General features: G+C 43.1%; 1 protein-coding gene across 2 annotated transcripts in view; it reads right to left on the bottom strand.

Moving 5' to 3' along the window:
* RNF17 (ring finger protein 17) overlaps positions 1–22,513 on the bottom strand; it is a 585,601-nt gene that overhangs the window by 63,210 nt on the left and 499,878 nt on the right. For both annotated transcript variants that reach the window (XM_073583105.1, XM_073583106.1), the window contains one exon: positions 1,725–1,805. In XM_073583105.1, coding sequence (XP_073439206.1) covers positions 1,725–1,805 — 81 coding nt within the window. The remainder of the gene's footprint in view (positions 1–1,724; positions 1,806–22,513) is intronic.

The raw sequence follows: 22,513 nt of genomic DNA, 5'->3' as shown, positions 1-22,513 counted from the left end.
GATGCTCATGAGGAGAACATAATTTTACCTCTATACAAGTCACTAGTGCGACCACACTTAGAATACTGTGTACAGTTCTGGTCTCCGGTGTATAAGAAAGACATAGCTGAACTGGAGCGGGTGCAGAGAAGAGCGACCAAGGTTATTAGGGAACTAGGGGGTCTGCAATACCAAGACAGGTTATTACACTTGGGGTTATTTAGTTTGGAGAATCGAAGGCTTAGGGGTGGTCTTATTACAATGTATAAATATATGCGGGGGCAATACCAAGACCTTTCTAATGATCGTTTTACTCTTAGACCTGTGACGGGGACAAGGGGGCATCCTCTACGTCTGGAGGAAAGAAGGTTTAAGCATACTCACAGACGCGGATTCTTTACTGTAAGAGCAGTGAGACTATGGAACTCTCTGCCATATGATGTTGTAATGAGTGATTCCCTACTAAAATTTAAGAAGGGACTGGATGCCTTTCTTGAAAAGTATAATATTACAGGGTATATACACTAGTTTCCTTAATATTGCGTTGATCCAGGGAGCTAGTCTGATTGCCGTATGTGGAGTCGGGAAGGAATTTTTTTCCCCAATGTGAAGCTTACTGTTTGCCACATGGGTTTTTTTTGCCTTCCTCTGGATCAACATGTTAGGGCAAGTTAGGATAGGATATGGGTTGAACTAGATGGACTTAAAGTCTCCCTTCAACCTTAATAACTATGTTACTATGTAGTGTCAACCCGTACTATCCGTCGGCGTCTGAATGAAAAGGAACTGTATGGTAGGAGACCCAGGAAGACCCCACTTCTTTCCCTGAGACAAAAAAGCCAGGTTGGAGTTTGCCAAAACTTACCTGAAAAAGCCTAAAACGTTTTGGAAGAATGTTCTCTGGTCAGATGAGACAAAAGTAGAGCTTTTTGGGCAAAGGCATCAACATAGAGTTTACAGGAGAAAAAAAGAGGCATTCAAAGAAAAGAACACGGTCCCTACAGTCAAACATGGTGGAGGTTCCCTGATGTTTTGGGGTTGCTTTGCTGCCTCTGGCACTGGACTGCTTGACCGTGTGCATGGCATTATGAAGTCTGAAGACTACCAACAAGTTTTGCAGCATAATGTAGGGCCCAGTGTGAGAAAGCTGGGTCTCCCTCAGAGGTCATGGGTCTTCCAGCAGGACAATAACCCAAAACACACTTCAAAAAGCACTAGAAAATGGTTTGAGAGAAAGCACTGGAGACTTCCAAGGTGGCCAGCAATGAGTCCAGACCTGAATCCCATAGAACACCTGTGGAGAGATCTAAAAATGGCAATTTTTAGATCTGAAACCTTTCTAATATCAGGGACCTGGAGCAGTTTGCCAAAGAAGAATGGTCTAAAATTCCAGCAGAGCATTGTAAGAAACTTATTGATGGTTACCGGAAGCGGTTGGTCGCAGCTATTTTGGCTAAAGGTTGTGCAACCAAGTATTAGGCTGAGGGTGCCAATACTTTTGTCTGGCCCATTTTTGGAGTTTTGTGTGAAATGATCAATGTTTTGCTTTTTTGCTTCATTCTCTTTTGTGTTTTTTCATTTAAGACAAATTAAATGAAGATAATAATACCAAAGAATTTGTGTTTGCAATCATTTTCAGGAAGAAACTGAGTATTATCTGACAGAATTGCAGGGGTGTCAATACTTTTGGCCACAACTGTACGATCATTTTTTCTCTTATTATAAAAGATTAAAGAAAGAAATACCACAATATGGACAGTGACAAGTCTCTCCTTCAGAAGTTCTCTAAGAAACTGAATTGCATCCTGTTGCCAATGGTCTCCAACCTGATAAATTAAAGCACAGGAATATTAAAATTAAAAACACAAAACAAAAGTAAAAGAAACACAGCATTCTAATACTTTATATTTGTTAGTCTGTCCATGAAAGTGCCAATATAGAAAGTAGCAATATATATATATTTGTGGTGGATCAATAGGTAGACCAAGGTGAATGAGACACCTAGTCCTGTAGTGATAATCGCCTGATGAGGAGGATGACTGCACGTTGCCTGACACAGTTATAATGAGAGAAAATCACAGTTCAGCTTATTAACTGTTTACTGATAATCCTTTGTTTAAAAAGAGTAGAATAATTCATGCAGGCAAAGATGGTATTGCATATCTTACAATTACTTATTAGTCCAAATATGGGCTGCGACAAGAATATGCCCCCCTCACAGTTTGGGACATTAACCTCTCTCAGGTTGTTGCAGATTTGACCAAGGAAACCATCATGGAGTGGCTACCTATGTTTATTACGGTATTGGGTACTACGACCACTATCCAGCAGAGCGAGTCAAACCTACCAGCTACTTCCCACAAGCATGGCAGAGTGCTTCGGAGATTCAAGCGGCCTAGATTACGTCTTCACCCTGATCTTCATCACTGTCCATGACCACACTCTCCATCAAACTTTTCCTCCCCGAAGGCTTGGTCACCTCAGGTACCGGATCGCAACTCTGATTAGTCTCAGATCTGCATTCTGATGAGCTTCTAAAGCTGAGAGACATTGTTGACAGTCTTGCCTGCCAACCCTCAAGAAGAACGAAGCGGATTCTTTACCCCCCCTGCAGACCTCATGTCCTTCAAATGCTTTTCTAACAAATCAGAGTTTAGTGATACACTTAATGAGTGGGCTGTGAGACTTGGTCAGTACCACGTTGAAATTTTTTTGATTAGTTATTCAATGGTATGGGATCTCTGCACCTATGCAATAATTATTTGAGACCATAATTTAACAACGGATTGGGTCTTTTTGGTCACTAGACATATATATTTATACTAGATGTGTGCCCGATGCTATCGCATCGGGAGGGCAGTAACATCACGATGAGGGCAGCTTTGTGGCGCTGGGGGTAGCGGCTAACCCACTTCCATGCAGTCACAACCGGCAGGAAAGACGGTGTTTTGCGGCCTGTGCTGGAGATGGTGTGCGGTGCCACTAGAGGGTGGCCGCACCCAATCTCCAGCCCAGGCCTCAAGCCGCGGTCTTTCCTGCCGGCTGTGACTGCACGGAGGTGGGTGGGCAGGCAGCGACGGGATCCGGCGAGTGTAGTCAGGCGGTGGGTCCTGGCAGGGGTCTGGCAGCGGCATCCCTCTCATTACACCCCATTCATTACACTCCTCTCATTATATCGGCTCGTTACACCCCTTTCATAGCCTCGTGATCTGAGCGGCGGCCAGGATCGCAGCTGCGACCTGTATCCGAGCGGCAGCTGGGATCCCAGCGGCGTTCGGGATAGCAGCGGCATCCTGGATCCGAGAGCGGTCTGGATCGCAGCGGCGTATGGGATCGCAGCTGCGTCCTGGATCTGAACGGCATCAGTTGGGTGTTCCAAAATGGCGGTCGGCGTACTTCCGATGCGGCGCAGTGGATTGTGGGATTCGGGGACATCCAGACGGAAGTGGATGACAGACAATTTAAGTCAATTATATATATAGATGTATTTAGCGCTTTATTTATGGTCATCAACCAGTCATGCATTTATGTTCATTGCCATGCATCATGCACTTTTTATATGTCATTACTGATACATTGAACGATCTAATATTGTTATCTCCAATCAAAGCACATGCCCCAACCCTTTATTTTAGAACTCATCTTTTACCATGTCCTTGGTTCTTTATGTTTCTTAGTCAAGTGTTCTCAATTGAATAAAAAAAAGTGATTTATATACTATTGTTGCCTGCTTTATAAATATCGTACATCTTGTTGGTTTCTAAGGAGTGGGCTCTACCTGAAAAGCGTTTCCATATTGTGATTTTTTTATTCCTTTTTGAGTAGATCCCGTTTGTGGAAGCATGAGGGGTCAGTGGGTGCTCTCATCTGCTGGCCCAAGACCGCATGGACCAGGGCTCATCGCACTGACAACCCACTCTCCTTTTATCGTGGGCATCATACTACTCAGGACAACACAGGGCGAGGGTAAAATACGGGGCAATACGTTCCTGAACCACCAAACAGACAATAACATAGAACAGTTCTAGCAAAATACAAAAGATGTATGAAAACATGGCCAGGATTTAGAACCAGCATAGAGAACATAATGAAGAAATGAGATACTCATTCATAAATAAGCATTAGAAAGCCATAGAGAGCTTACACATAGTATTAAACAAAACAACATGGTAGAGAATGATAAGGAAAATAATAAATCAACTAATGCCAGATTTACGCAAAGCAGTGCCAATACCTTTATTAAATGTCAACTGGACAAAAGTATACAATGTGCACGATAAATACCTTGTAGAAAATACAAATTTAGTAAAAACCAGTGGATAATGATGCAACCATGGTGTGACTATGCAGGCATAGTTAATTGGTCACATCAGGGAATAGTTGTAATTGTCACAAACAATGTATACATCCCACGATAAGACAATACCAGGTAGAGGAAAATTACCATCCTAAGATGAAGGGAGTTTGGCATTATATCTATATATCAAAAGAAGGGGAGAGAAATATGCTGAAGTGAGAACACCTTTACAAAAAATATGGGGGTGAAAAAATGTAAGCACAGTCAGCCACAACCGTGTGGATCACTTCAGAAAAATCCCCAAAATCCTCGAAATTCCACACCCACCAGCCCATACATCAGAATAGAGTGTAAGCAATATAATAAGTTTCAGGAAAAAGGAACGGACTTCTTACCCATGATGTGATGACTGCAGGTCACGCTGAGGCCCCGAGGTACGTTTCGCTGTACCGCTTCCTCGGGGGGCAGTGTGTTCAAATACCGCAAAGGTCGCCTTAAATAACCCTCTCAAGTCAGATGGTTCAATCAATGTGTCCCAAAGATGAAAGTGTTAAAGCGCCGCATTCAGTATGCGCATGGACCCGAGACTTCCGGCCGCGTGACGTCACTTCTAGCGTTAGGAGCGCTGCGTGTTAGGAACAATGGTTCCGGTGACGTCAGTGACACGCTACCGGTATTGTCTTATCGTGGGATGTATACATTGTTTGTGACAATTACATCTGTTCCCTGATCTAACCAATTAACTATGCCTTCATAGTCACACCATGGTTGCATCATTATCCACTAGTTTTTACTAAATTTGTATTTTCTACATAGTATTTATCGTGCACACTGTATACTTTTGTTCAGTTGACATTTAATAAAGGTATTGGCACTGTTTTGAAAAAACCTGGCATTAGTTGATTTATTATTTTCTTTATCATTCTCTACCATGTTATTTTGTTTAATCCTATGGGGATGTAAGCTCTCTTTCTAATGCTTATTCAAAATACCAAAGATGTTACAAGATTACAGAGTCTCGTCCTTTCGCTGACTCGCTAGGATTAGAGCAGCTGCGAGTCCGGGGCTTCCATGGCCGATTATCTCCGCCAGTGGCCAGTGCTTTTGGCAGGCACCCAAAGAGAGGAGGTAACGACAAGCTTAGAATGCTGACAGTCCATTTAAGCACATGGCCAGGCGACTGGATGGTCCCAATCTGTCTTCTCTGAACATCTCCGTGGAGCAAGTTGACTGGATTGTCCCAACCTGGATTCTTCGAACGTATCCATAGGGGACAGATGACCGGATGGTCTCAACTTGGCTTCCCCAAACGTATCTATAGGAGTCAGGTGACAGGATGGACATGATCCTCACTTCCTCAAATGTATCCATGGGTTCAGTAATATTCAATGGAGCAGATTGTGTTTTTCCAGCTGGGGTCATGGTCCCCTAAGCGGACATCCTGTAGAAAGTCAAATCTGTGTCCCTTTTGATAGAGCCATGTTGTTCTGGCAAATCACTGATTCTGTTTCAGAATGATATAAATTCATTTTTATACCAACATCTGTGTCTTAGGTCATCATCCACAGGTCAGGGGGGAGATGGTATGCGTTTAACCCTCATTGTTTGAGTATTTAGCATAGTTTGTCCTTCTGTTTCGCAGATCAACAAACTAGCTAGCCTTATACAAAGTGTAATCAACATATTAAACATCTATTGTTCAATTACCCTATGTCCCTGTCATCCAGAAATAACAGACAATAAGCTACAACAGACATCAATTCAAAACTCAATATCCAGGTACATACGAACAAGTCTCTTTCTTGACCAACCAAAGAAAACAAATCCAAAAGTCAACATAAAGATAATTGTGTATGTCTCCTGGCCTACCAAAACTAGATGTCTGGCTAAATTACATTAAATGCTGTGTCATCACACTGTTGCCACCTGGTCCTTCTCTCTTTCACTGGACCCCCCTCACCTCACCTAGCAGTAATGCAGCTTCTCTAAACGACCCCATAGACCTACAAGTGAAATCCAAGTCCATGCACGAAGCTACATTATAAGCCCTGTGTCCAGCTGCTGCTGCCATATAGCCAATTGTCAAGCCAATTAGGGCAGGGGCAAAACACCTGCATCAATGGATCTATTTGGATCTCCATAATACAGGATGGCAGACCACGCCTATCAGAATTCCCAAGGGGGTGAGTACCACTACTCCTCCTCTATTGAAGCAGCCACCTGCTCTGCTCAAGCTTCAAGAAATGTTGCAGCTCTCTGCCTTATCCTGTGGGTCAAGAAGTGGAATACTGACCATGCATCAAAATGAGCACTCATGGGCCTTCCCTTCCGTAGCTTTTCTCTTTTCTGTGACAAGATTGACAATATAATTTTAGAGACCAGAGGTGGATAGAAACCCTGCTCCCACAGATCTTGATATTCGTCAAATAGAAAGCCTCATCAGTTTCGCTCCTTTTGTCAGTTCTCATCTATCCGACAAGAGAGACCTTCTGTCACTCAAAAAATAAGAGGCCATTCTTCAAGTCGACTTTATCTTGGTGTCCACGCAACCAGCATGCCAAGTCTTTATGACCCTGAAGCAACAAGTTTTCCTCCGCATAACGGGGAATCCCCACCCTAGATCTCTCTTCCAGTCGCAGGACGTATCTTCCTGTCCTAGGTCAGGAAAATAGTCTCCTCAGGATACAAGATAGAATTTCTTCACAAGATAGTTTTTTTTTCCATGGTGACTTTTTTTATCAAAGCAATTTTCAGTCTTCTCTAGTGAGTAGTCTTTGTTCCGGTTCCTCCTCGGGAACGGATCAAAGGTTTTTATTCAAATTCTTACATGGTCCCCAAGAAAGACACATCTGTTTGTTCCATCGTCGATCTAAAATTACTTAAAAAAGTGTCCGATTTAGACTATTCATGATTGAATCCTTTTACTTGGTTGTTGCCTCAATGGAACCCATAGAATAATTTTTCCAGTATACCGGAAATTTCCCTATTTTATTGTCAATCAGTCCTATTTTCAGTTTGTGACCCTCCACTTCATGGCTCCCAGGGTGTTCACAAAGATCATGGCTCTTCTGCATGTCAGGGAATGGTAGTTATCCTCTACTTGGACAGCCTTGTGAAGGCTCCCTCTTAGGCTGGGATCACACATGCGACAAACTCGGATGAGTCTCGCATCTTAATACCAGACGGCACTTGGGAGCGGAGTGTGTGGCTGCGTAGAAATACATGCCGCCGCACGCTCCGCTCCCAACTGCCGGCGGCAGTGCCAGGTATTAAGACGCAAAACTCGTCCGAGTTTCTCGCATTTGTGATCTTGGCCTTACTCAGAAAACCTATAGAGACTGCAGATCATACAGGACATGCTATTTTGCTTCAGATGGATTGTAAAGTTGTCTATGATCCCAGCTCAGTGCATCATCTTCCTGGGAATGCTTTTCAACAATGGCCAAAGATTTTCTTGCAGAGGAAAAGATGTCGGCTTTGCAAACTTGCATCCAATCTCTCAGCAGTCCATTTTCCCTTCTTCAAATTCTACATCAGCATTCTAGTAAACCGAATCAGAAGAAAGACCCGAATTTGGCCAAAAATATAAAAATTAAATAAAATATATGTATATATATAAATAATAAAAAAGTCATAAAACATATATAAGATTAAAATACCTTTATTAAGTAATAGTAATACAAATACATATAGAAAAGCAATGTGTGCTCAGAAGAATTTTTAGATTATATATACACCTATATAGGTTAATAAAACACAGCGTTCCTCACTAATAAAAAACTATAATTTATCCCTCTATACATTTGCTCCTTAGAAGAGTAACATAAAATATATGGAGCCGATCTAGGCTCAAACAAGTGTCTGTGCATAGAACCATGTGGTGATGCAATTAAGCCGCCAACAATGGGATAAAAATCAATGTGATAGTATAAAGTGCAAGAGTGCTAAATCCAAAAACAAGGAGGTGAAGGAAGGGGAAAGGAGGGAGGAATAGAGGGTATATACCTTTGAGGAACGCTGCTGGATGAGCTACACAGACCCGACGTACGTTTCGGAATAAATCCTGACGGATCCTGGCGCTGCTACTGGCGGCTGCCCAATCACTCACACAATCGTATTATCAGAGGGAAGGGGTTTCTTAATAAGTCAGTCCAAGCATCCGTCACCATACATACACAGCAGCAGTATGAAAATACTAGCACATGGCATAGCGGCCATGCACACTTTTTATAGCGTACGGGACCTGCCAGAAATCTCCAGAGCCCTGAGCTAAGCCAATGGAATCAGGAGCAGGACCTGAGCACCTGACTCCTGAACTCCAATGGGAGCTCGTCCCGTGGGCATGCTCAGAAGTTGAAAAAAGGACTTTGCCTCTGGAGACAAATGTGAGAACCTGGATTCCCGCATAGGCAGCATAGAATCCAGATTCCTAACAGATCCCATCTGCTCAGTTCCACACTAGACCTTTATAACTGGCCCTGATATCTCATTGGTACAAATCTGTCCACTCCAAGGACTGCAGATCCTTCTCTCTTCTTCAGGCCAATGGCTCATGCGGTTCTTCCTTAACGGCTTTCCTTGAATCTTAATCTGGTGCTTAGCACATTAGTGTCCCCCCTTTTGAACCAATCAACAGGATTTCCACACTCTGGCTTTCCTGGAAGGTGGTGTTACTGTTTGCAATCACTTCCAACAAGCTAGTATCAAAACTCACGGCTTTGTCCTGCTGCTTTTTTTTCCCTCACATCCATTATCTGGACAAGGTGGTTTTTTGTCCACTACCTTTGTTCCATTCCAAGGTGGTTTCTTCCTTCCACCTAAACAAAGAGATCGTTCTACTTTTACTCTGTCACTCTCCCAATCTAGTGGATGAATCTTTACACTGATCAGATTTGTTCAGAGCTGCACATCACTACCTTATGGTGACTACCGGTTTTAGATATTCAGACTCCTTGTATGTCATGCCAGAAAGACCTCATTGAGGTCTCTCAGTCTCTAAGGCAAACATTGCCCAATGGATTTGTACTGTCACTCTGGAAGCTTAAAGGAAAGAACAAAAAATGGGGTCAAATGGAGACAGCCATCCCCAAAATTCTACAAGGTTCAAAATTTTGCCTCAAGGGATGCAGGTCTGCGCAGAAAGGTGTTACAAGCAGCAGTGGCTTGGGTTACCTCATTGGGGATTTGCCTTCCACATATATATCTATTTTCAACCATAGAGAATGCTTTGGAACATCCCATGGTTTCCTGTGTCTCCAATGAACGGCCCGAGAAAAAAAGATTTTTGGAATTGTCATAAAATCCATTTGTCATGACTCTTGTCAGGTGTCCCGGGACAAGGGGCTCCTTCCCTGTCCCAACCGCTACAGGCACCCTAAGCTCACCCTGTTCCCCGGATTACCACTGATGGGGAAGACGCCGGTGCCACGTACCTTGCCTTAGGCCTGTTTCACACTTGCTTTTTTTTGCAGCGCGTTTTTCCCGCAAAAAAACGCATTGAAAAACGCATACAAAAGCATACAACTGCTGCGTTTTTTTCAAGCATTTTTATGAGCATGCATGAAAAAAACGCAGCGTTTTTATGCGTTTGTATGCGTTTTTACCGCGTTTGCGTTTTTTTCCAACATTAGGTGGCCCCTCACACTAACCCAAACCATGACTTTACTAACCCTAACCCTGACCCTAACCCTGACCCTAAACCAAACCATACTTAACCCTAACCCTGACCCTAACCCTTAACCAAACCATACTTAACCCTAACCCTGACCCTAACCCTAACCCTGACCCTAACCCTAAACCCCCTTAACTAACCCTAACTTTACCCAAACCCCTAAATTCCATTGTCTAAACTAATGGTAAAAAAAAAAACGCATGTGCAAAAAAACGCATACATAAGCATGCCAATGCGCACATATGCTCACCATAGACTTATAATGGGTGTCTTGCTGTAAAAAAACGCATTGCGCGCGCATGCGTTTTTTTGAGGCAAATCGGACGCACAAAAAATGCAACAAGTTGCATTTTGTGCGCCCGAGCGCATACCGCAAAAAAACGCATGCGCGGTAAAACGCGTACAAACGCATGTGTATGCGCACATAAGCGCATCCCATGCAAAGTATAGGAAAAAAAAACGCATGCGCTATTTAGCGCTAAATTACCGCGAAAAAAACGCAAATGTGAAACCAGCCTTAGCTCCTAAATTTGCCCTCAATCTGTACCCGTCTCCCAGTAGTAGTGTACCGTAATACACTAACCAGATTAACAAGGTAATACGAAAAGGGATAACTGAAAATACTAAACATACTCACACATGTAAGAGAGGAATGCATTGGGGACTAGAAAATGGGGTTAAACTAAAGTAGGAGAACAAAGGGAACCATCACACACACACAATCTAGCAACAGTCACAGATAAATTCACCAAACGCCTTGTCCAGCAACAACCTCCAGCCATGCAGCAAAAGTAACTGACAATGAGTGCTAGCCAGGGCCCAGTTTATATAGGAGATGGGAGTGGCTAACAGTACACAGCTGAGAGCCTTAATGCAGGAAAGCTTCCAGGAACTCTCAACTGAGCAGATTAACCCCTGCACTGCTAAAGGAAATTTACGCTGTTTAATATGAAGGTGAAGTGCTTCTAATTAGTGCAGGAGTAGGAGAAAGCAGACGCTTTTGGTCTTCTGGCTCCACTCTGTCGCGGTAAACTTGTGACATCCCATCTCTTAAACGTCACTGGATCAATGAAGCTGCTGTGCAGGAAAAATCCTATTTTGTTTATGTATTGTTTGCACAGTAGTTTTTTTTCATTTTCTTACCCACTGCCCTAATGGGTTTTTTTCATATTAGCAGTTGTGAAATTTCTCTGCTTAAAATCATCTTATTCGCACAGTGATCGATATATACAAATCTCTTTCCTAATGATTAATAGAAGGATATTCTTAGCTACTTTTTATTATTATATTGAAGTATGTAATTGTCTTGTAGTCCAGTATAGGTTACTAGTAGAAACTTACAACTAGTGATGAGAGCAAGTGCTCGTTACTCAAGTTTGCATAGGGGGTTTGGATATGCACTGAGTAGCATGGGTGCTGACACTTACTGACCAGCGGCCGCATGTTTCGCTTCTGTTAGACAGCCACAAAACATGCGGTCACAGGGATGCGAACACTGTCACTCGAGCACCCGCGCTACTCGGCATAACCGAGCACACTCTACAAACGCGAGTAAAGAGCACTTGCACTCATCACTAGATGGTTCTGGCTCTAGCTGTCCACGTGATGCCGTGATGATGTAAGATGGGAGATTGATAGCAGTGCATAGAAAAATAAAATGGGTAGCTAAAGAAAAGAAAACAGGTGGCTGAACTACATGGAAATACATAGGCTTTGAAAAGTGCTGAGTGAGATAGACAATTAACCAAGGACATAAGATTATAGAACAAAAACTAAACTGAGTATCACTGTAATCATGAACATGTTAATCCAATAGTAAATTGTATGGATCTTTTCATAGTTGATTGTATATTAAAAAGAAACTAGGGGGGGCAGAGGGGTTTTAAGGCAAATACCGGCATTTTTTATTTTTTGAATGGGGTGGAAAATATCACACGCATCTAAGGGCTTATTCACATTCGTTTTTTTCACTCAGTCTGTGCTTTTTTTTTTTTTTTTTTTACCGAAAATGGACACAACAAAACAAAACATTTTTTTTTTTGTAATAAACTGGTGCGTGTTATAATCCGCTTTTGTGGTAGCTTACCTGGAGGGCAGTGGTTGTGGATAGGGGTTCTAGGTGGCAGGGATGCTGCTGGCGGAGGCGGGAAATGCTGCAGGCTGGTAGTAAGGAGTGTTCGGAGCAAGCAGGAATGGGGCCATAGATGCAGGTCCTAGACTGATTCGACATGGTGTTCAGTAGTGCGGGGACTTCCATACTTTCTAATGCAGTGGACTCTGGGAACTTGATCATCAAAGGTGGGTAATGTGCAATTGAGATCTTGGGAGCTGAGATCTCAATTTATGCATGCGCTGCCTACAGTGGCCATTTTCCTGGAGTCGACTGCATAGAAGAGTAAGTAAAGTGCGGGGCTCTGGGCTTTCAGAAAATGTCGTCCGCCAAACACTAGTCGTACCAACCCGGGGCTCAAAGCCATCGCCCCACTTCATCGCAGACCTGGGAACCTGCTCCACCGCAGCTACAATTCAGATTATAAGATGCACCCCCTTTTCTGGCGGGGAAAAAAGTGAGTTTTTTATAATCCGAAAAATATGGTTATTTCAAATTGGTATATCATATACACACACACAAAAAGGCATCAAATTTGCCCATTCAAGCAAATAGGTCTGTAAAAAACAAAAAAAAAACAACACAGATAGTACACGGAAGTCAGCTGTGAGTAATCCAAGTGCTGTCCGTTTTTCACTGTGACTCCCTGATGTTATCAGTGTCTGTCTGGCATTATATGAAGAGACTGAAGAATTTACACAAGCGACATCCATAGAAGAAAAGTGGTTAGAGTGTATCTAGAGGCATTGATCCTGATCTGAAGACAAAGTGCGGTTGCATCAAACAGATTTATTTTAAATTTCTGTTTTATTCATTCATGCAGCATTTTGTTTTATTATAAAAAAAAAAATAATCTTCACTTCAATTTTTGAAAGCATTTTCACTCTGCAGCATTTTTTTCACACCTGCCTAAAACTTTTACACAGCACTTTATGTCAGTATGCAGCAAAATAAAAAAAAATAAAAGAATGAAATAGAATAGTGGTCTCTTAATAGATGGGATCATGTATGTAGTTACAATATTAGCCTATAGACGATGACTTATTTGGCATCTGATACAGGCACCAATATGGTGGAATAAACAATGGAATTTTGTTATGTACCCTTTAAATCAGACCTGGGCATGGGGCGGCCCCCGGCCCGCCCACTGCCTGTGACCGGCCCGCGGAGGGGTCCGGGACTTCTCCGATTCCTGCTTTCCTCATGAATCATTCATAAAGAAAGCAGGAAGCAGAGGAGTCCCGGCAGACGCGGCGGTGAGCTGAGTGGACCCCGACCTCCTGAGAGCGGCACAGAAACATTGCCTCCAGCGCACCGCCCACACCCCAGACCTGCGGTTCTGACTGGTCGAGGCTGGAGGGGGCGTGGTCTGAGAAAGGGCTGCGTAGATGCCGTTGGTGGCGTCTGCTTGCAGCAGTATACATCACACCACGTCTCTCTTTAACTCTGTGATAAAACGTGCGGGCGTGGAGGCGTGGTGTGATCTATACTGCTGCAAGCAGACTAGTGACACTGTGGTGCAACATAAGGCTAGCTTCAATTACTTTAGACTGGCTCTGGACTGGGTGTTTGGGTCTGGACTGGGTGTTTACGTCAGGCCAGGGTCTGGGACTCTGGGTAGAGTTAACTTTAACACTGTTACAGTTAATTAAAGTGAACAATCACAAGCTGGTTGCAGTTCATCATCTCATCATTAAATAAAGATGTAATTAGGTCCTCCATATTTTCATTGTATTGTAAATCTTTGCATTGTTTAACACACTGTTTATGAAAAGATAGCATATGTATACTATATATTATACTATATATACTATATATGATATACATATATAGTATTGGGTACAACGGAGTTAATTATATTAGTCCGGCCCCCTGACACCATCCCAATTTCTAATGCGGCCCCATGGCAAAATTAATTGCCCACCCCTGCTTTAAATGGTAGCCTGTTAAGGCCCCGTCACACACAGCGAGATCGCTGATTTTGAGACGCATCAGCGATCTCGCTGTGTGTGGCACGCATCAGCGACCCCCCCCCACCGCCGGGTATCGCTGATCGCGCAGGAACGTCCTGGGCCATTTTTTGATCGTTGGTCTCCCGCTGGCCAGCACGCATTGCTGCATGTGGCAGCGGGAGACCAACGATCAACCAGCTCCCAGCGCTGTAAGTTACCCGATATTTACCTTGGCATGCTGGTATCCAAGGTACACAGTGGGTAACTAAGTGAAGCGCACGCTTAGTTACCCAATATTTACCTTGGATACCAGCGCCCTCGCTGGTCCTGATCGCTGGTGAGAGCTGCCTGTTTGACAGCTCACCAGCGATCATGTAGCGATGCACCAGCGATCCTGACCAGGTCGTATAGTTTTCGGGATCGTTGGTGCATCGTTTGGTGTGACGGGACCCTTAGAGATGGGAAAACCCGTAGCTGTTCGGGTCCGGCCTAACAGTTAAAAAAGAAAAAAGTTTGGTTCGGTTACTAGAATAGTACCCAAAACCAGACCCCATTCAGAAAAATGACCCCATTCAGAAGTCATGACAGCATGGCAAAAAGTACTCTGATAGGCAGTAAGACTATTACAGCCGGTCAGAGCACTGCGGCTACCATGGTGTCATATGAAAGCGTGAGCTAGCAGCTGTGACCAGAGGTAAAAAGTTTACCTCCGGTCACAGGCGTCAAGCTGATGGGACTACTATTCCCATCAGCCTATGTCGGGTATCGCTGATAACAACGAGAAGCGCCGAAGCAGCATTCATCAGTTGGTGCTTGTGCTAGAAATAAAAAAAAAAAAAAAAGCATGGGTTCCCCTTTATTTTTGATAACCAGCATGGCAAATCTGACAGCTGCTGACTGCAACCCTCAGCTGTCAACTTTATCATGGCTGGTTATTAAGAATAGAGGGGAAGTCATGCTGGTTTTTAAAAATTATTTAAATAATTTAAAAAAAACGGTGTGGAGTCCCCCCCATTTTTGACAACCAGCCTAGCTAAAGCAGACAACTGGTTTTCTCAGGCTGGTAACAGGACAAGGATACTGGCCTCCCCCAGCCTAAAAATAGCAGCCCACAGCCACCCTAGAAAAGGCACATATGTTATAAGCATCAATTCTGGTGCTTTGCCTGGCTCTTGCCACCGGGCAAGTGGGGTTAATGTTTGTGGAGTTGATGTCACATTTGTATTGTCAGGTGACAAAGTCCACAGATTAGTAATGAAGAGGCGTTTATATATTTGAACACTGTGGAGACGGGACAGGAGCATCACAGACATGCAGTAGGGTGATGAGGTCAACACTCTGCTGATGTCATCACACTGATGCCGGCACTGAAGCGCCCGGAGAAGAGACAACGCAGCCAATGGTAAGCACACCATCAAGGAGCCGAAGACTGAATGCCTTATTAATGTGGAAGCGGTGTTGAGCGGGTTACTGTTACTGTAAAAGCAGATAATGGGGGTGCCAATTTTGAAAATTGGTATAATTTTGCGAGAGTTGGTGGTTACTTTATTCAGAGGGACAGTGAGTAGGGGCTAGTTTACAGAGGTGCAGTGTGTATATGTGGGGGTTGATATTTTACAGAGGAGCAGTGTGGAGTGTACATTTTGGAGAGGCTCAGCATGAGGATATATTTTGCAAAAGGGCAGTGCGGGGGGATATTTTGAAGAGGAGGAGTAGCAGGATTTTTTTTTTTTTTTTTTTTTAGAGGGGTAGTGTTCTGGGCATATAATGCAGAGGGGCAGTGTTTGGGAAATTTTGGACAGGCTCAGTGTGGGGGCATATTTTGGAGAGGGGCAGTGTGTGGGGGATATTTTGGAGAGCAGCAGTGGGAGGGGATATTTAATGCAGGAAGCATAGGCAATTTAATTTATTCAGGCGTGCAGCACGGGAGATCTCTTTATGGGGCAATATAATAATTCTAAAATTGTTAAGGGCACGGTGTTGGGAATCAATGCTGAAGATAGAGAAGATTGAAGCCTGCAGAGATGAACTCTGGACACAAAATCTCTGAATTGTCGTGTCTATTACATGGAGACAAAAAGTGATGGTAACAACTCAATTAGATAAGATGTCAAATATAATGTACTTATGTACAGTTGTGGCCAAAAGTATTGACACTCCTGCAATTCTGTCAGATAATACTCAGTTTCTTCCTGAAAATGATTGCAAACACAAATTCTTTGGTATTATTATCTTCATTTAAATTGTCTTAAATGAAAAAACACAAAAGAGAATGAAGCAAAAAGCAAAACATTGATCATTTCACACAAAACTCCAAAAATGGGCCAGACAAAAGTATTGGCACCCTCAGCCTAATACTTGGTAGCACAACCTTTAGCCAAAATAACTGCGACCAACCGCTTCCGGTAACCATCGATGAGTTTCTTACAATGCTCTGCTGGAATTTTAGACCATTCTTCTTTGGCAAACTGCTCCAGGTCCCTGATATTTGAAGGGTGCCTTCTCCAAACTGCCATTTTTAGATCACTCCACAGGTGTTCTATGGGATTCAGGTCTGGACTCATTGCTGGCCACCTTAGAAGTCTCCAGTGCTTTCTCTCAAACCATTTTCTAGTGCTTTTTGAAGTGTGTTTTGAGTCATTGTCCTGCTGGAAGACTCATGACCTCTGAGGGAGACCCAGCTTTCTCACACTGGGCCCTACATTATGCTGCAAAATTTGTTGGTAGTCTTCAGACTTCATATCGCCATGCACACGGTCAAGCAGTCCAGTGCCAGAGGCAGCAAAGCAACCCCAAAACATCAGGGAACCTCCGCCATGTTTGACTGTAGGGACCGTGTTCTTTTCTTTGAATGCCTCTTTTTTTCTCCTGTAAACTCTGTTGATGCCTTTGCCCAAAAAGCTCTACTTTTGTCTCATCTGACCAGAGAACATTCTTCCAAAACGTTTTAGGCTTTTTCAGGTAAGTTTTGGCAAACTCCAGCTTGGCTTTTTTATGTCTCGGGGTAAGAAGTGGGGTCTTCCTGGGTCTCCTACCATACAGTCGCCGACGGATAGTACGGGTTGACACTGTTGTACCCTCGGACTGCAGGGCAGCTTGAACTTGTTTGGATGTTAGTCGAGGTTCTTTGTCCAACATCCACACAATCTTGTGTTCAAATCTCTTGTCAATTTTTCTTTTCCGTCCACATCTAGGGAGGTTAGCCACAGTGCCATGGGCTTTAAACTTCATGATGACACTGCGCACGGTAGACACAGGAACATTCTGATCTTTGGAGATGGACTTGTAGCCTTGAGATTGCTCATGCTTCCTCACAATTTGGTTTCTCAAGTCCTCAGACAGTTCTTTGGTCTTCTTTCTTTTCTCCATGCTCAATGTGGTACACACAAGGACACAGGACAGAGGTTGAGTCAACTTTAATCCATGTCAACTGGCTGAAAGTGTGATTTAGTTATTGCCAACACCTGTTAGGTGCCACAGGTAAGTTACAGGTGCTGTTAATTACACAAATTAGAGAAGCATCACATGATTTTTTGAACAGTGCCAATACTTTTGTCCACCCTCTTTTTTAAGTTTGGTGTGGAATTATATCCAATTTGGCTATAGGACAATTCTTTTTGTTTTTTTTCATTTATGACAAATTAAATGAAGATAATAATACCAAAGAATGTGTGTTTTCAATCATTTTCAGGAAGAAACTGAGTATTATCTGACAGAATTGCAGGAGTGTCAATACTTTTGGCCACAACCGTAATTGTTTAACCCCTTCACCCCCAAGGGTGGTTTGCACGTTCATGACCGGGCCAATTTTTACAATTCTGACCACTGTACCTTTATGAGGTCATAACTCTGGAACGCTTCTATGGATCCCGGTGATTCTGACGATGTTTTCTCGTGACATATTGTACTTCATGTTAGTGGTAAAATTTCATTCAAATAACTTGCGTTTATTTGTGAAAAAAACGGAAATTTGGCAAAAATTTTGAAAATTTCGCAATTTTCCAACTTTGAATTTTTATGCCCTTAAATCACAGATACGGCACACAAAAAACTTGATAACTAACATTTCCCACATGTTTACTTTACATCAGCACAATTTTGGAACCAAAATTTTTTTTTGTTAGGAAGTTATAAGGGTTAAAAGTTGACCAGCGATTTCTCATTTTTACAACACCATTTTATTTTTAGGACCACATCACATTTGAAGCCACTTTGAGGGGTCTATATGATAGAAAATACCCAAAAGTGACACCATTCTACAAACTGCACCCCTTAAGGTGCTCAAAACCATATTCAAGAAGTTTATTAACCCTTTAGGTGCGTCACAGGAATTTTTTTGAATATTTAAAAAAAAATGAACATTAACTTTTTTTCACAAAAAAAATACTTCAGGTTCAATTTTTTTTATTTTACCATGGGTAACAGGAGAAATTGGACTGCAAAAGTTATTGTGCAATTTGTCCTGAGTACGCTGATACCTGATTTGTGGGGGGGGACGACTGTTTCGGCGCATGGCAGAGCTCAGAATGGAAGGAGCGCCGTTTCACATTTTCAATGCAAAATTAGCTGGAATTCAGATCGGACGCCATGTCACGTTTGGAGAGTCCCTGATGTACTTAAACAGTGGAAACCCCCTACAAGTGAGCCCATTTTGGAAACTAGACCCCCCAAGGAACTTATCTAGATATGTTGTGAGAACTTTGAACCCACAAGGGCTTTACAGAAGTTTATACCGTACAGCGGTACAATTAAAAAATCATTTTTTCCACAAAAATGATCTTTTCACCCCAATTTTTATTTTCCCAAGGGTAACAGGACCCTAAAAGTTATTGTGCAATTTGTCCTGAGTATGCTGATACCCCACATGTGGGGGTAAACCACTATTTGGGCGCATGGCAGAGCTCGGAAGGGAAGCAGTGCCATTTGACGTTTTTGGCTGGAATTGAGATCGGACATCATGTCGCGATTGGAAAACCCCTGATGTACCAAAACAGTGGAAACCCCCCACAAATGACACCATTTTGGAAACTAGACCCCCTAAGGAACTTATCCAGATGTGTGGTGAGCACTTTGAACCCCCCATTGCTTCACAGAAGTTTATAACGCCCGGGCGTGAAAATAAAAAATTCATATTTTTTCCACAAACATGATCTTTTAGTCACCATTTTTTTTATTTTCCCAAGGGTAACAGGAGAAATTGAACCCCAAAAGTTGTTGTCCAATTTGTCCTGAGTAAGCTGACACCCCATATGTGGGAGAAAACTACTGTATGGACACACGTCAGGGCTCGGAAGGGAAGTAGTGACGTTTTGGAATGCAGACATTGATGGAATGGTCTGCGGGTGTCATGTTGCCTTTGGAGAGCTCCTAATGTACCTAAACAGTGGAAACCCCCCACAAATGACCCCATTTTGAAAACTAGACCCCCTAAGGAACTTATCTAGATGTGAGGTGAGCACTTTGAACCCCCAAGGGCTTCACAGAAGTTTATAATGCCAGGGCATGAAAATAAAAAAATCGTATTTTTTTCCACAAACATGATCAATTAGTCCCCAATTTTTTTTATTTTCCCAAGAATAACAGGAGAAATTGAACCCCAAAAGTTGTTGTCCAATTTGTCCTGAGTACGCTGACACCCCATATGTGGGAGAAAACTACTGTATGGACACACGTCAGGGCTCGGAAGGGAAGTAGTGACGTTTTGGAATGCAGACTTTGATGGAATGGTCTGCGAGTGTCATGTGCGTTTGGAGAGCCCCTGATGTACCTAAACTATTGAAACTCCCAACAGGTGACCCCATTTTGGACACTAGACCCCCCCACGGAACTTATCTAGATGTGTGGTGAGCACTTTGAACCCCCAAGTGCTTCACAGAAGTTTATAACGCTCGGACGTGAAAATAAAAAAATCATTTTTTTCCACAAAAATGATATTTTTGCCCCCAATTTTTTATTTTCCTAAGGGTAACAGGAGAAATTGGACCCCAAAAATTGTTTTGCAATTTGTCCTGAGTAGGCTGATACCCTACATGTGGGGGTAAAACACTGTTTGGGCGCATGGCAGAGCTTGGAAGGGAAGGAGCACCATATGACTTTTTCAACTCAGAATTGGCTGGAATTGAGATCAGACGCAATGTTGCATTTGGAGAGCCCCTGATGTGCGCAAACAGTGGAAACCCCCAATTCTAACTCCAACCCGAACCCCAACACTCCCCTAACCCTAATCTCAGCCCTAACCCAAGCCCTAACCCTAGCCCTAACCCTAATCCTAACCCTAGCCCTAACCCTAATGGAAAAATGGAAATAAATACATTTTTTTAATTTTATTATTTTTCCCTAACTAAGGGGGTGATAACGGGGGGTTTGATTTACTATTTATGGCGGTTTTTATGTTTGGCAGCTGTCGCACGCTAAAAGACGCTTTTTATTGTAAAAATAGTTTTTGCATCACCACATATTGAGAGCTATAATTTTTCCGTATTTTGACCCACCGAGTCATGTGAGGTCTTATTTTTTGCGGGACGAGTTGACGTTTTTATTGGTACCATTTTCGGGCACGTGACATTTTTTGATCGCTTTTTATTCCGATTTTTAGGACGCAGAATGAACAAAAACCAGCGTTTCATGAATTTCTTTTGGGGGAGTGCGTTTACACCGTTCCGCGTGCGGTAAAATTGATAAAGCGGTTTTATTCTTCGGGTCGGTCAGTACGGTTACAGCGATACCTCATTTAGGTCTTTTTTTATGTTTTGTCGGTTTTATGCAATGAAAACTATTTTATATAAAAAATAATTATTTTTGCATCGCTTTATTCTGCGAGCTATAACTTTTTTATTTTTTTGCGGATGACGCTGTATCGTGGCTCATTTTTTGCGGGACAAGATGACGTTTTCAGCGGTACCATGGATATCTATATGCGTCTTTTTGATCGCGCGTTATTGCACTATTTGTTTGGCGGTATGATAAATCATTTTTTGCTTCGTTTTTTATTTTTATTTTTTAAGGGGTTCGCTAAAAGGGTTAACTAATGGGACAGTTTTATAGGGCGGGTCGTTACGGACGCAGCGATACCTAATATGTGTACTTTTATTGTTTTGGGTTTTTTTTATTTTCAAAAAATGAATTTATTGGGGAATATTTTTTTTTTTTTTACTAATTTATTTGGCGATTTTTTTAAAATTATTTTTACACTTTTTTTTAATTTTTTTTTACTTTATTACATAGTCCCAGGTGGGACATCACTGTCCTGTGACAGATCGCTGATCTGTCACATCACAGATCACTGTGACAGATCAGCAATCTGTCACAGGCAGTGCACAAGGCTTCCTCATGCCTGCGCTTTGCAGGCACTGAGGAAGCCAGCTTCCTCCAGGCCCCCGAAGGCCCCCGTCGCCATCTTGGATCCGGGGGCCTTGAGGAAAGGAGTCCCCCGCAGCAGCGCTGCACATTGCGCTGCCGTGGGGGGCTCAGGGAAGCACGGAGGGAGCCCCCTCCCTGCCGATGCTTCCCTTTAACTCCCGGTACACCGTGATCATGTTTGATCGCGGTGTGCAAGGGGTTAACGTGTAGGGGGCGGTCCGTGACCGCCCCTGACACATAGTGCCGGGTGTCAGCTGTGATAATCAGCTGACACCCGGCCGCGATCAGCGGCGCTCACCACGTGGGCGCCGCTGATCGCGCTAGACGTACTATCCCGTCCATGGGCATAGGGGCCCGGCTCCCATGGACGGGATAGTATGTCTGATGTCAGGAAGGGGTTAATGTCTCATCAACATTGTGATTCCTGTGTGGTCCACAGTTTGACTATGACTGTTAACTCCTCCTAGTATCTCCTATCCTTTGTCAATGACAAACTGGGAGCTGTAGGTTCATGAGATACAAGTGTACATGGGGCCGATTTGACATTGCAATTGATTACTGTTCTGAACTTGGTGATTTATTCATGTACTAATGTTGGTTCTGACTGTGATTTTGGCGTTGCATTCATGTACTGATGGTGGCTCTGGCGCTGCATTCATGTACGGATGGTGGTTCTGGGGTTGCATTTTTGTACGGACAGTGGTTGCGGGGCAGCATTCATGTACGGACAGTGGTTGTGGGGCAGCATTTATGTATGGACGGTGGTTGTGGCGCTGCATTCATGTACGGACAGTGTTTCTGGCGCTGCATTCATGTACGGACAGTGGTTGTGGCTCTGCATTCATGTGCGAACAATGATTCTGGCGCTGTATTCATGTACGCCTGGTGGTTCTAGCACTGCATTTATGTATGGACAGTGGTTCTGACACTGCATTCATGTACGAACGGTGGTTCTGGTGCTGTTCTGTTTAATGTTCTGATGGTAGTTCTGATCTTGTACACATGTAGCAATCCAAAACTTGCAACATGGCATGTCAAAACTTAAAAATCCTCAAAACTTAAAAGAGTTTTGAGATGATGAGGATTTGGCCAGATTATGACCAGTTTCTGCTCTAAGAACTCAGTGTAAGTTAGCGCACGTTCAC

Source organism: Dendrobates tinctorius, unplaced genomic scaffold (assembly GCF_039654945.1).
Source record: "Dendrobates tinctorius isolate UK_male_01 unplaced genomic scaffold, ASM3965494v1 ptg000075l, whole genome shotgun sequence".
NCBI lineage: Eukaryota > Metazoa > Chordata > Amphibia > Anura > Dendrobatidae > Dendrobates > Dendrobates tinctorius.
The sequence above is the reverse complement of the archived record's forward strand: the minus strand, read 5'-3'. Positions and strand labels throughout refer to the sequence as shown.